Source organism: Ambystoma mexicanum, chromosome 4q (assembly GCF_040938575.1).
Source record: "Ambystoma mexicanum isolate Mex_15411 chromosome 4q, UKY_AmexF1_1, whole genome shotgun sequence".
NCBI classification, from domain to species: Eukaryota; Metazoa; Chordata; class Amphibia; order Caudata; family Ambystomatidae; genus Ambystoma; species Ambystoma mexicanum.
The window spans coordinates 718,032,587-718,046,602 of NC_090928.1; the positions used below are offsets into that span (position 1 = coordinate 718,032,587).

The window sequence follows — 14,016 nt, forward strand, 5'->3', positions numbered from 1 at the left end:
TTAGGTCTGTTGTGAGTAGCTGTTTGGAATGCTGGACTGAGATTCGCACTACATGTCTCTTCTGTCATACACCTTTACCTGGATACCATTAATTTCGACATGGTTTGCGCCATATAAATCGTTCAATCAATCAATCAATCACATGTTCTTGCTGTTTTAACACATTGGCAAAGCAATGCACACCCCCTGTCTTGTGCATGTCCTTCGCCTTGTGATCCCACACTTTATCAGCAATTGTGAGCCTGTGAAGTACATTCTCTCCCTGGATCAGAATGGCAGATTCCATTTTATCCAGGCTTAGCATGTGGAAAATTCATTGGGCCAACGGCAGGTGCACCACTAAAGACCCCAGTGTCCACTCGTTGGAACTTGCCTTTGCACATGTTGGACAGGCTATCAGAGCACATTGCTGCAACACTCACAGAAGACATCTGAATGGGCATTTACGACACTGTGCCAGAGGCAGCTGCTGTTTAATGTCTGCTCTCTACTTTGACTTTTCAAGGCGGCCAACAAGCTGATTAAGTATCAAAATGTGTCCCTGTGTGAGGTTCTCCCTCTGGTGTGTGGCTGGCCCAACAATTGCACTATCCTGGAAATCAGGATTCAAGGATCTCCATCTCTCTACCCAGGTGTGGAATTTTTAAACATATAAACACCTGCCCACCTCCTCTCATAAACGCTGCAACCTAGGCACTGCCCTTTGGTCTCTATTTGTGCTACATATAGTCAGTGGTCGAAGTGTACAAAAAGAACTATGTTCCCTGCTGGCCTGCGCCCACTCCCTACAAACCCCATCGCCACGCCCCCTCCCATGCACAATACAACCCCCAAACTCTTGCACCTGCTGTTTAAGGGAACGTTCAGTGTTGTACTCTGAAAGTGCAAGCTGCAACGTCCTCCTACACTTTCATTTTAAAACGAAACCATTCCAGAATGGTTTCTTTTTAAAATAAAAGTAAAGGAGCTGTAAAACTTAATTTAAAAAAAGTAGAGGAGCACTGCTCCCGACCCCTCCCGCTCACTTCGACCACTGCATATAGTAGGAAAAATGGGGAGCTGGCATGCAGAGGTACCATGATGTCCCATGACAGATTTAAGTAGATCATCTAATACTGATTTTATTAATTGCATTCTGATACTTATAGGTTTGTTTTACCATTAACACAGAAAAGTGTGAAACGGATGAGCCACTCACATCTGAGGGGGGTCCAGTGATAAAGTCGCTTGGGGAATGGCCACCAGAGGGTGACATTTCTCAAAAAATGCACCCTCAGTAAAATCAAACACTTCCCCCAAATAATCTAGAATTGGAGTTTATTATATGAAATTATATCATACTAGAATATTTAGGGAAAGTATTTTAGGGGTCAGGAAAAAAATGTCACCTACCTTGCGACTTGTTCCAGGCGACATTATCACATGGATCCACTGCAAGCTGTAAAAAAGCCCCTAGAGGCCATGATATTGGATTTAGTCACATTAACCTATTCAATGAAGTAGATGAGCACTAAATCCTTTTTTTCCAAAGTTATCATACGAAATGGTGGGGGGGCAAAGTGGACAATAGGGGAGTTGTATATCTTTTTTCTGTTTAAAAATTAAGCGTTCTACAATTGAGAGCTGTCATTTGGGATTTCAATTCATTGATGTACCTAACAAAAACTTTATTGTTAATGAGAAGACAAAAAACAGTATTAACCCTTTGAGTACTGTCCTTTTGGGCACCCAGAACAAGGAGCGAAAAGAAATAGGATTAGCACAAAGTTCTAGGCTTGCCATAGGGTACACATCCAGCGACCTCCAATATGTCTACAAAACACAAGCTGTGTATTATATAATAGTATTATGACAGATTAAATAGGAGCACATTTCATTATTTTAACATGGTATCTAAGGAAAACATTTGTGTCAAATAATATACCTGTTTCTTTAAATGAAGCATATTTCTGTCAATGGAAGCCATTGTATACACTCTGCACTGGCAATTGCTTCTTGAAAACTTTACCCAGTGAGGCCAAATGTTCACTTGCTTCTTTCTCTTGTGACAGATTTAGCAATGCAGTTAAATCAAGGAAAATTTGAATATAATGGTTCATGTGGGTAAGTAATATGATTTTAATATGTTTTCACGTGTGTCTACCCAATACACATGTATTACATCAAAGTCACTTACAATGTTATTTTCCGAAAGATAAAAAGTATAGTCTGTGCTAAATGTTTTAGAGAATACTTTTCTTCCCCACTTCAGATAACAGTATTGTGCTGATAACATGGTTTATCTCGTTAGAGGAGGATTTAAATAAAATGTAGGTCCTGATTGGTGAATGCCAAACGTTATTTCCTGTCTTAAGTGTCTTTTTATAGGCAACTGCATTAGGCAATATTCTCCAGCTCATAATGTACACTTAACTCTCGAATTGGTTTCAAAGTCCAAGTTCCCAATTTATAACCCTTTTAAAATGTTTGTGATTTTATGAGGTCTTTTGATAAAAATGCTACTAAATATATCCAGTACATTGTATCATTAGAAACCTTTTGTACAATGTAATACATCTGATTTATGATCCAAAAGTGTTTGCCACCTGGGCCTTTTGGGAGAAAATTTAAAACATCTTCATTGCCTTCCAATTTATGATCTATTTCACATTATACAATGTGAACGTCTGTGGGCCATTGTGAACAATGCATCTGCAGAAGGCATTAACCACTGTTAATAAAAGCTTTTTTTAATCTCCCAACGTTCTGCCTCAATACTCACCCTCTCCCTTAAACACTGTAAGAGGATTCAATTCAACACTACAGCTAAGTCAATGCCTAGTCTGGGATACTGAATGGAAACCCTTATTGATATATCTTTATGTCCAGCGCATGCGTTCTGGATGACTACCCCTATATAACACCCCTCTCTTTGAATCCCCCTGACCCCACTGAGCCAAGAAGTAGTTCTGTTTTGCAAGTTAAAAGGTTTATTTGATAATTTAAACAATAGATATATATATCACACTTTATAATAATTTAATAATTGAATATCACACTGAATCTGAGCAGTAATCAATAATGGATAGTCTGGCACTAGCACACTTCTTTATAATCAATGATGAGTGGTTATAGGATGGATAAGATAGCAACAAGACTTTATGGTTTCAAATGGATGCAAGGTGGAATGAAAATGCAGTACAGAAAATACTCAATATGCGTTCAACAAAACAATGTAATCACTTTTCTCTGGCAATCCCCTCCCCCCTTTATGCAATGCAAGGAAATGGAAGGAAAGCACACAGTTCTCAGAAATGCAATCAACTGTAATTCAGTTCACCCCAGCAAGCTTAGACTACAGAAGTTGGAAACACAGGCCCAAAATGCTTTTATATGTGTTGGCAATGAAGTGAAAAATATGCTAAAATGCTTTTAATTCCCTCTAGAGGTTCAGGGTGAGTGGTATCAAGTTAATATTAGTCCAGGCTCACTTTAGCAAGGATCTAGGAGTAACTAGCAGGTTAAACGAATTTTTGGCAACTGAAAGCAAGAAAACTGCTGTTTTCACACGTTGAGAAATTTGCAAATCGCGGCAAATTCGCGAGTGCGTTTTTCGCGATTGCGGCAAAAGTATCGGGGGTAGGTATGCGGTTCTAGGTTCGTAGGAAAGCTAAGATTCTAAGCTTTCAGAGGAAAGTTAAACCAAGTTCCTAGCAAACGGTTACGGAGATATAAGCGATTAAATAAAGGTAGTTTTTCGGATTTGGAATGTTAAAATTCAAAAAGACAAGTGACAGCTAGCAACTAGAAATTGACAGGTGACAGCTTTACAAATGACAGGTGACAGTTAGGAGGCAGTTCTACTTAGATTAAAATAGATTGAATTATATTATTTTAACTAGGAGATTGGTTCTGCACAGTTCTGCTGGGTACTCACAATATATTTTTGAAATAGATGGGCCTCGCCACGGATCTGGTCAGGTTTTAGACTGGACTCTGGTCTGGTCTCTGCACTTCACAGTGATCTGGGTCAGCTCTCTGGTTCTGCTAACAGTGGTCTGGGTCAGCTCTGCTCTCTCTGGAGATTGATGGATTTGAAATCTGGATCTCTGGGTGTGGTATGGTCCGGCAGAGCGCGTTGCAGCAAATGGAATTGAATCCCTATCTGTCCTGTCTGTCTGCTTTTATGTGTTTTGAAAGTGGGTGTGTGAGCAGCATCACTAAGCTCTACCCCTCTCCACTTGTCATTGGCCACTTCATCCTCTTCCCCTTGATTGGGGGAATGAAATGAAGTGTCATCATGATGAGGTCTGTTTATGATACAGAGAACCCACCCCTGTCAACTTTACACACAATCTATATTTGATCCAAAAGACATATTTGCACAGGTACACATTTGTTTAAAATTACATGCACCCATCACATATCACAGGAGGTATCCCCTGTTCAAAATCTGCTCTTCCTGAGAGCTTGCATTGAGAAATGGCAACATATTTCACTTTTTGGTCAAGTTACCAATATCAGACATTACCCCAAATTTATACACATGCGCGCAAGGAGTGTGGACATTACTTGATGAAGTGTCAGATTTTTAACATGCATACATTTTAAGTAATACCCTCTTAACTGCTAGCTTGCCCCCAGATCATGCCACCGGTTCTAACAACCTCTTAAAATGTGGGAAGAAAAATCACAAGAATTATGGTATCATTTAAATAATTATGACAAGTCCGTACTATGAGTTATTCATCTTTTTCTAAAACCATATTCTGGCTACAGGGGTGTGTCTTTTCAGGTCACATGGAACAGAAACCAGTCTTTCCACTTTCTTCAAGCTCAGCCTCTGTCTCCAGTTTCTCCCCCTCCCAGTTTCAGCCAAGAGGAAGCCATTTTTATTACCCCTGCAATAAACCATCTGCCTGGGCCCTGGAAGGCCCATTGTTCAAGAGGAAGCCATTTATGGCCCCCATAATAAAACATTTGCCTGAGTCAGGACAGGGCTTTGTTCAATTTCCTGCAGAGCCCAGGTAATTCAATCAGAGAAGTGTCATATCCCTTTTGGTGGGAGCAGCAAAATGCAGGTCGGCCTGGGAACACAGCTGTTGTGCAAGTCTCAACTCCTGTCGGGGGTAGCTGGTGGGCAGAATTCAGTTCCTTAAGCCAGGCCCCAGCTAATGTCACTTTTGTTCCCCAGTTTAAGTCAAGACAATTTTTTACATATGCAGCTAGGATGCTGATTCTAAGTTTAAAACTATGACATTTAAACAATTGCAACCTATGTGACACTCAAAAGTAGGTCACTCATTTCTTTTAAACATTTAGGTTTTTAGTGTCTTTCAGTCCAAATTTACTTAAACTGCTGAAATCCACAGCTCAGCCAGTCTTGTTATAAACCTTCAAGTCACTTCAGAATATAACTTTACATTGGATCCACCTCTCAGTAAGTTTTTCTTTGGCATGCTTTGGGTTCATCTATTCAGTTTTACACATATAAAAAAAAATCTGGTGTTGTTTTAAAATGCCGGCTTTCTGATAGTGGTGAGTACTGGTAATGCAACCATTTTTGGGATTTAAGAAAATGAATTCCCCAAAATTCTAGGTTGCTTTTGGCAATCAGCATTGCCATTCCCAATAGTTTCAGACTACCGTGTGGGTAGTCCAATAGTGGTTTTAGGCAGTGCCCTTCTGTGCCCATAACATCGGCAAAATGAGTGGCAGCCTATTCTTCATGCATTTCCCTGTGCATTTTCTGGGAAGCTCTGGCCATCATGATGTTTTCCATGTCAGTACCGCACAGTTTTGAGGTAGGGCTTGGATGCATGGATAAAAACATCCCACAAGCCCCCCTCTTGCGATGGCCATTCTGTTTCACTGATGGGACTCGCAAGACCTGGGATGTTTCCTCATCTTCTTCCAATAGATGGCACAGTTCAGCATCTTTTCCTCCATCCGGTACTGATCGATCGGTTCTCCTCGCCGGTCCTGATGGGAATATTGGGCGGTACCCTGGGCCCCCCGCGTCTCTGCTCCCGGTCTCCGGATCGTCCTCCTTGGCCCGTCTCCAGGTTTTCTTTCTCCTAGGACGACAAAGGAAGAGCGGCAATACCTATTCATGGACATTTTTCCCCCACCATTGATATAGTGGGGTGGCATATAAATTTATAGTCAAAACATATGAACATGCACATTTCTTTTTGCATTCAAAAACCAAAAACACCCACATTGAGAAACTCAGAATTTGATAGGCGATATGTAGGATATTTTAAGTTAGAACTGAATTAATCTGAGACAGTACCCTCTAGGATTCCAGAGGATTCCTCCAGTTGTTGCAGAGTGTGCCTGGGATGGCAACACTTCAACTGGTTAATGTGGACCCACTTGTCTTCCCCCTCTGCCAAACCGCCTTTGGGGATGCGGATCTTGTAGGCCACAGGGGAGATTTTGTCTATAATCTCAAAGGGTTCTTTCCATGTAGGCAAACATTTTCGCTGTTTGGCCTGGTTCCTTTGGAAATTGTATAGATAGACCCGGTCCCCCACCTGATATTCCTTCCTGGAAGTTTTCAGGTCATAGTGGGTCTTCATGCTATCAGCTGATCTTTCTAGATTCCGCTGAGCATAGGCAAAAGCATGTTGAAGGTGTTTCCTTAAATTCTCCACATACTCATGAGTTGTGGAGGCATTTATCAGTGTCTGCTCTTGGGTCCTGTAGAGCAAATGCTGAGGAAGCACCATCTTGCGCCCAGTCATCAACTCAAATGGTGACATTTTGGTTGCAGATGAAGGGGTAGATCTGATGGCCATTAGGACCAGAGGTAATCGGATATACCAACTTGGCCCAGAATCTGCCACAAACTTCTTTAATATGCTCACAATGGTTTGGTTATATCTCTCTACTGCCCCAGAAGAAGCTGGCCTGTACGCAATATGCAACTTCCTTTTGACCCCCAGTATCTCCCACATCTTTGTCATTACTTCACTGGTGAAGTGGCTACCCCTGTCTGACTCAATCCTTTGAGGTAGACCGAAACAGGAAAAGATGTGGTTAATCATCAGGGCAGCTGCAGTTTCTGCCTTGCAATTTGGGGCTGGGAGACATTCCACCCACTTGGTAAACAAGCATGTCACAGTCAACATGTACTTATTCCCCCTAGCAGAGCTAATCACGGGGCCTACAAAGTCGATTTGTAAATCTGACCATGGCAGTGTCATCCCCCTCTTTTGGAGAGGCGCACGGTGCCTGAGGGATGATGGCTGAAATTGTGCACACACAAGACACCCCTTCAAGTATTGGTCGAGATCCTGCCCCATGTGTGGCCAGTATGCAACCTCTCTTAAGATTTCCAATGTTGTGTGAAACCCCCTATGACCGGCGGTGGCCGCATCATGGGCGTGACTTAACATCAGGCTTCGGAATGAGGTAGGAACCACCGATCGTGGCCCGCTTTGGATTTCCTTACCAGCAAACCGTCTTGGATTCGGAACATTTTTGGACATTTCATCAACACTCTTAGGTCCTCTTTCCCAATGTAATCGGTATCCGTCAGGGGAAAGTTCTCAGGGTCCTCAAGGTGCTGGTAAAACTTACCAATAATTGGATCCCCCTTCTGAGCTGTAATCAAATCAGCATCAGGGGTCTCCTTACTCCATTGTGCAATTGAAAGGTCGTTGTGAGCATTTGTCTGGGACCTAGTGATAGCAGTGACCTGGATTTCCCCCAACAGGGACTCAATCTCAATTAGATCCCCTTGGATGGCCCCGGTTTTGGCCAGCTGATCAGCTAAGTCATTTCCAGTTTTGTCTGGTCCCTCTACTTTGGAATGACCCTTGATCTTTTTCCAATAGATGGTCATTTCATTCGAGGTGACCAGATCATCAATGTTTTGGATCAACTTCCCATGTTTCAAGGGTTTGTTGTTAGCACATAACATGCCTCTGGTTTTCCAATTAACCATGTGCTCCACGAACCCGTTCCGTACATAATCCGAATCTGTGATTATGACCAGTTCGTGGAGTTGATGCTGGACAGCAGTGAGGATGGCCTGATGCACAGCCATCAATTCTGCCACCTGACTACTTCGGGGACCAATTTTGTATCCAGCGGAGGGTTCTGGAAACTCCTTCACCCATGCATTCCCTACGCCAGCCACCAGTTCTTTCTCCCCGTCGTTTTCAACATGGTAAGAGCATCCATCCACATATACAGTGGGCATTCCCTCACACTTGTCTTCTTCAAAGACTTTGTGGGGGGAATTAAGGTATGCCTCCATGTTGTCCTTTATTTTTAGACTTTCGTCCTCGAGACAGTTTTCTCTGGCACAATCATGCAAGTCAGCCAGACCTTGCGCGAGGGGACTCTTCTTGTTTTGGCCATATCTGACCTCCACAGGAAAGCCTTGCATTGACAGAATCCAGGAAGTAATTCGGGAATTACTCACATTTCCGGCCCGGATTCTGTCACTTTGGAGATATTGCAGAGGCTGGTGTGGAGTCTCCACTATGATGTGTTCCCCATGGATAAACGGGCGGTAATTCTTCAATGCCCACACCGTCGCCAGGAGTGCCTTCTCACAATCGTTGAATTTTTCCTCCACAGAGGATAAAGTTTTGCTCGCATAGGAGATTACTTTATTGACCTTGTCATGCTTTTGGTATAATACTGCCGTCAAGCACGTATTAGAGAACCCCGTCTCCAGGAAGAACTCCTTGTTTCTGACAGGGTAAGCTAGGCAGGGCGCTTGTGAGAGGCTTCTTTTGAGTTGTCTTACTGCCTCGGCTTGTTCTGGACCCCATTCCCACTTGACCCCCCCCTTCAGGAGATGAATCAGGGGTCTGGTGATCTCTGCGTAGCCCTCAATGAACTTTCTGCTGTAATTAGTCAGTCCAAGGAGGCTCCTTAGTTCCCGCAGAGTTGTGGGGTCTTTCAGTTTCTGAAGTGCTTCCACTTTCTTTTCCTGGGGACAGAGACCCTGAGAAGTAATCTCATGCCCCAGGAAATTAACACGGGTTCTGCACTACTGTGCTTTCTGAAAGGAAAGTTTTGCTCCGGCGGCCCTCAACTGCGTCAGAACATAACGGATCTCCGCTATGTGTTCCTCCACAGATGAACTTTTGATGAGGACATCATCTACATAAGCCAGGTTACCCCTCGCACCCAGGTCGGGCATGGCCTTATGTAGGAAAATGTTGAATTCATTGCCGGAGTTGAGGTATCCGAAGGGAGTCCGGGTCCATGCTTGCCCCCAAAGGTAAAAGCCAGTTTGTATTGGTCCTCCCTACTGACAGGCACAGTCCAGTATCCATTGGTCAGGTCTATTGCAGTGAATACCTGTGACCCCTGGATCTGGGCCAGCCCTTGGTCAATGTAGGGCAGAGGCCATCGGGAAGTATGGACCCGTTTGTTGAGCTCCCTGAGGTCGGCGCAGAGTCTCCACTGGCCGTTTGGCTTTAATATTCCCAGCACCGGATTATTGAAGGTGCTGTGGACTGGACGGATTATTCCCCGGGACTCAAGGTTCCTAATTATTTCAGTAAGGGACTCCATTGATGCGAGAGGCAAGCGATATTGCTTCACAAACACTGGAGTCATGCCAGGGTCCGTGGGGATTGTTGTTGTGTGGATGTCAGTGCGACCACAGTCATATGAGTCTACCGCAAAGAGATCTTGGAAATCCAAGAAGACTTGTTTCAACTTTTGCTTCTGTTCCAGAGTCACACAGGCATCAGCTAGGTTGACTCTCTCTCCCACCTTCTGCCTGAAGCCTGGAAAGACTTCTGGTTTGGCTATCTCCGCGGCCTCCTCCAGCTGGGTGGAGAAGTCCCTGGTCAGAGTGCTGATTTGGACCGGAGGCTTCAGGTGGGTAAGGCAGCCCTCATGGACCTGGAAAATCACCTCATCCCTCCTGAAGTCACAAGTCACCTCTTCCTTACCATAAGGGCAAGAAGTGTACACCAGGAAGTTCCCCCCATGCCGGGTAAAAATCTTGTCTGGTGTTGTATTGTCATCACTGTCACTGTCAAAGCAGTCCTTGGGGATTGGCCCTAACAGTTCATTACCTAAATCTATGGAAAAATGTCGGTCATCAACCGCCATTCCAATAATGGTGCCTGCGGCTAGAGTAATACTCTTTAAGTCGCTGTTATCCACCTCTATTGGAATGGTGTCATGTTCTATGTTGACTAATGGAGTTGGGTTTACCCCCAACCCTTGCTGTTGGAGAGAAGCGTTTAGATGTATGTAAGCATCAGGGTTTTTCAAATGTTGTCCTCTTTTAACTTTCACTTCCAGGGAGAATTGTCGGGTCCTTTCTGGGATGGTGACTTCCTCTCTAATCTGAATTTCAACTGCATAAGGTAGCAATTGAGCTGACCTAAATGCTTTTTCTGGATCATCAAAGCCCATGGGATTATCCGCTAATCGGGACCAAGCTTTGAAGTTTATTAGGTCCAAACTAATGGCAAAGCGATTGAGAATGTCACTGCCTAAGTAAAAGGCGGCAGTGACGTCTCGCACGACCCAACAATTATGGACTTTGCTCTTGTTGCCAATGGAGATTTTGAGCATACACCTGCTTGGCAGGAGATGTTTGGAATTAGGTGCTTCCAGGTCCATTTCCCATTTGTCTATCAGTTTGAATGTGGGAATGGCTGGATCTTTTGGGAGTTGGCGGAACATGGCTTCGCTGATGAAGCTCTTACCATTGTTCACACACACTCGAGCGAGAACAGAGTCCTTCCCACCATTTAACTGAACAGGGATGAACAACTGCTCTCCAATTTGCTGAATATCAGCCAGGCTCTGAGCTGATTTCACAACTTTCTGGACTATAGGAGTGGGAGTTTCTGACTGTGGATTAGTAAAGAATTTCAGGGTGTTTCCTTCCAGTGTGGAATACCACCTTAAACTGGAAGGAAGGTTGATTTTCAGAAATAGAGAGGACCCCCCATCACCAGTCTGTTGTCCTACTGCTATTACTGTCACGTCTGGAATTTGGCTATTCTGGAAGTGAAATTCTACTTGGTCAGATTTTTGTTCAACCATGTGGCAGGTGCCATTTAAACTAACATGGTTGACACTCTGTTTTAATTTTATTGGTCGGCTAGTCTGGGTCCAGAGGACCTTGTTTACACAATCTATTAGGGGTGACAACCTTCTCAGGAGGTCATTCCCCAGTAAACAAGGGGTGCCCTCTGGAGTCACTACTATGACCGGGTGTTTCACCTTGTGTCGCCCGATCTTAATGTCCAAGTCTGCAGTCCCCTCAACGGGAATTTCCTTCCCGTCAAAGTTCTGCAGTTGTCCAGGAAGAGAGGTGAGAGGAATTTGGTAATTCTCTCCCCTTCCTGCATTCAGTTCGTCAAAGGCCCTTCTGGACAGAAGGGTAGCTTGAGATCCAGTGTCCACCAGTGCCAAAATTGTACCCTGCCCCTGTACTTGTACCGGGGCATAGTATCTTCCCTCCTTCTCCTCAAGGGGGCACAGATAATGCACATTTTTGGACAACTGGTGGGCTAACTTTCTGGTTTTGGACATCGCTAGTGAAGAGATTTGGGCAGAATTCTGTGGAGAGCCTTGGGAATCTGAAAGAAAAAGTTGGCAACTGGAGATCAGAGCCATTGTGGGTTCCCCTGGCTCCGGTTCCGGGCCGCCCCCCCCCCTTTTTGGAGGCAGTCACCAGGATGGGTTTGAACCAGGGGATTTTCTTGCTGTTGGTTCTGGGATGAGATGGTGGGCGGCGGTAGCTCAGTCTCCACATCTCCCCAGTCTGGATTTGCATCCCTAGGGACCCATTTTTCTTTGGGAGGAGTTCCCCCCTCTCTGAAGGAGAAGATCCTTTTCCCAGGATCTTCTGAGGATCCCTCTCCCTCAAATTGGAAGATCTGTACCTCCTCCTCAAACTGAGTCTGTTTGGGTCTTTTGTTTCTCCTACCCCCCCCTCTGCTCCTTAGGAGGCAGACTTTCAGGGGCAAGAGATTTTGTTTCCGGTTCCTGGGTTTCCAGGGGCTGTTTACAAGTGAGGAAGGAAGCTTCCTCCAAGGCTTTACACCCCCCTTCCCTTTGTGCCTCCTCCCTGGGAACCGGTGAGTTATCGGGGTGCTGCCCCGTCATTGTTCTGGAGCACCAGGTCCAGAGTTGGGTGCGGTCTGCGCCGGCATGCCGATCTGAGGGTTCTGCTGAGCCCTCAGTATGTGACCCAGATCCCGCGCCATGTTTTGGACCTGGCGCTCTAACTGGGAAACCCGCTCAGGCTGATATGGGGCCCTGTTTTCTCCCCCGGGCTGATCCCAGGAAGGGTAGCTATCCCTTCTTTGGTAGTACCCCTGGTTGGGAAGATTTGGATACCCCTCCACCCTTGGCCTCCCCTCTCCCGGATTCGGTTGTCTGGGCTCAGGGAATTGGGGAAAGAAGGGTGGAGGATTTTGGGGTTGGAAATTGGGTGGATACCTGGGGAAAAAGTTCTGCCCAGGATTTGGAGAATTTCTGCCCTCCTGTGGGAAGTTGGGAGGGAAGTTCCCTGGGTTCGGTGCTTGGCTGGATCCCCCCCCTTGGGCCGGAGGAGTCCACACATAACCCAGGATGGGTCGATTACCCTTGTAACGGGGATTTACATAGTCAGGAGAGCGAGGGACCCCATTTGTGGGGCTGCCTCCTTGGCTCCCTGTCTGTGACTGGCCCGAGGACCTTCTGGGCCTAGCATTATTAGGTGCAGGTAGGTTTTTAGGCCCCCCCATCTCCAAATCTAAAACGGGGGTGACCTTTACCTCTGCCACCTTGGCAGCAGCAGGGGTGCTGTTGGTTTTGGGATTTTTCTGGGTATTGCTTTTATTTTCTATGGGCTTCTGCACCTCATAGATCCGGGTCGCCTGTTCAATGACCCAGTCTAAAGATCTTTTCTCGTGAAAATCCCTCACGAGCTGGGTCATTATGTATTTGGGCAAGGCATGGAAAAACGTATTAATAAATTCTCTGCTATCCGTGCGCACCCTTCTTGTGGTCTGTGCAAAAGCCCGCTTTAACTCCTGCACAAATTCTTGTGGGGCCTGATCCTCCCCACATTGCAAATTGTAGGCTGCCTTGCGAGCCTCTTGAGGATTTCTATGAGTAGAAAAATGTTTCAAGATGGCCGCCTTATAGGTGGACCATCTTAAATGATTTTGGTCCTCCAGCCCCGCAAAGAAACTGGAGTATTCCGGGGAGAAGGTCCACTTCACATATTGAATACAGCTTTGGCTGTCCTTCAAATGGAAAGTCTCCATCATTTGCTCAAACAACTCTAAGTGCTCCCAAACAGAATACTTGGCGTTCTTATGATAAGGCGTGATGACGCTCCTGATTGCCTTAATCTGCTTTAAGGGGTCCTTAAGCAAGGCCCTTTTTGTCTTATTGGCCCTTTTGGTCCGAGTAACCCTGGTCCATTCATCTTCTGACTCAGAGGCACTGCTCCCAGAGGTTCCCGTCTGTTCTTCCAGGTTTTCCCGGATTCTGCGAGCCTGGGAATGGCTGGCAGAATGTGGGGACCTGGTCTCCTGTTTCCTGTACCGCTTAGAGGAGTCTTCAGATCCCTCCTTGCGGCCAGGATTTGCTGGGTACCCCCCCCCCCCACTGACCTAACTGGGCAGAGGTTTTCAGAATGCCCTTAATGGGCCTACTCTCCTGGGGTTCCCCACTAAATTGCACTGTGCTTGGGTGCCCATACCCGGATGCCCGCCCCTCCATACCTGGGTGGTACTGGCCTATGAGCCCCATACTTTTGTCTGGATAGTAGTCTGCCATCCCTGTGGCCCGGTGCTCATGTGCGCCGGGGAACATGGGGGTGGCAGAGTCCAGGGACTGAGAGGTATGAGGGACTCTGGTACTAGGGCTCCTGAGGTTATGCTCCGGAGTTTCCCTTTCCCAGCGAACCTCATCTCTATCCGCCCCTGCTCCCTGTTGCAATGCAAGAGCCTGCATTTGTGCCTTCAGTTCCTCAGTTAAGGCCTTACTAGACTCTATCAGTCTCTCCTGCATCGCTACCTGTTGTTGGAGCCTATCATTGTG

The 14,016-nt window shown here is 45.7% G+C and overlaps 1 protein-coding gene across 4 annotated transcripts in view; it reads left to right on the forward strand.

Moving 5' to 3' along the window:
• Positions 1-14,016, forward strand: part of PLCB4 (phospholipase C beta 4) — a 1,535,154-nt gene that overhangs the window by 1,183,791 nt on the left and 337,347 nt on the right. For all 4 annotated transcript variants that reach the window (XM_069608295.1, XM_069608297.1, XM_069608296.1 and 1 more), the window contains exon 25: positions 2,052-2,103. In XM_069608295.1, coding sequence (XP_069464396.1) covers positions 2,052-2,103 — 52 coding nt within the window. The remainder of the gene's footprint in view (positions 1-2,051; positions 2,104-14,016) is intronic.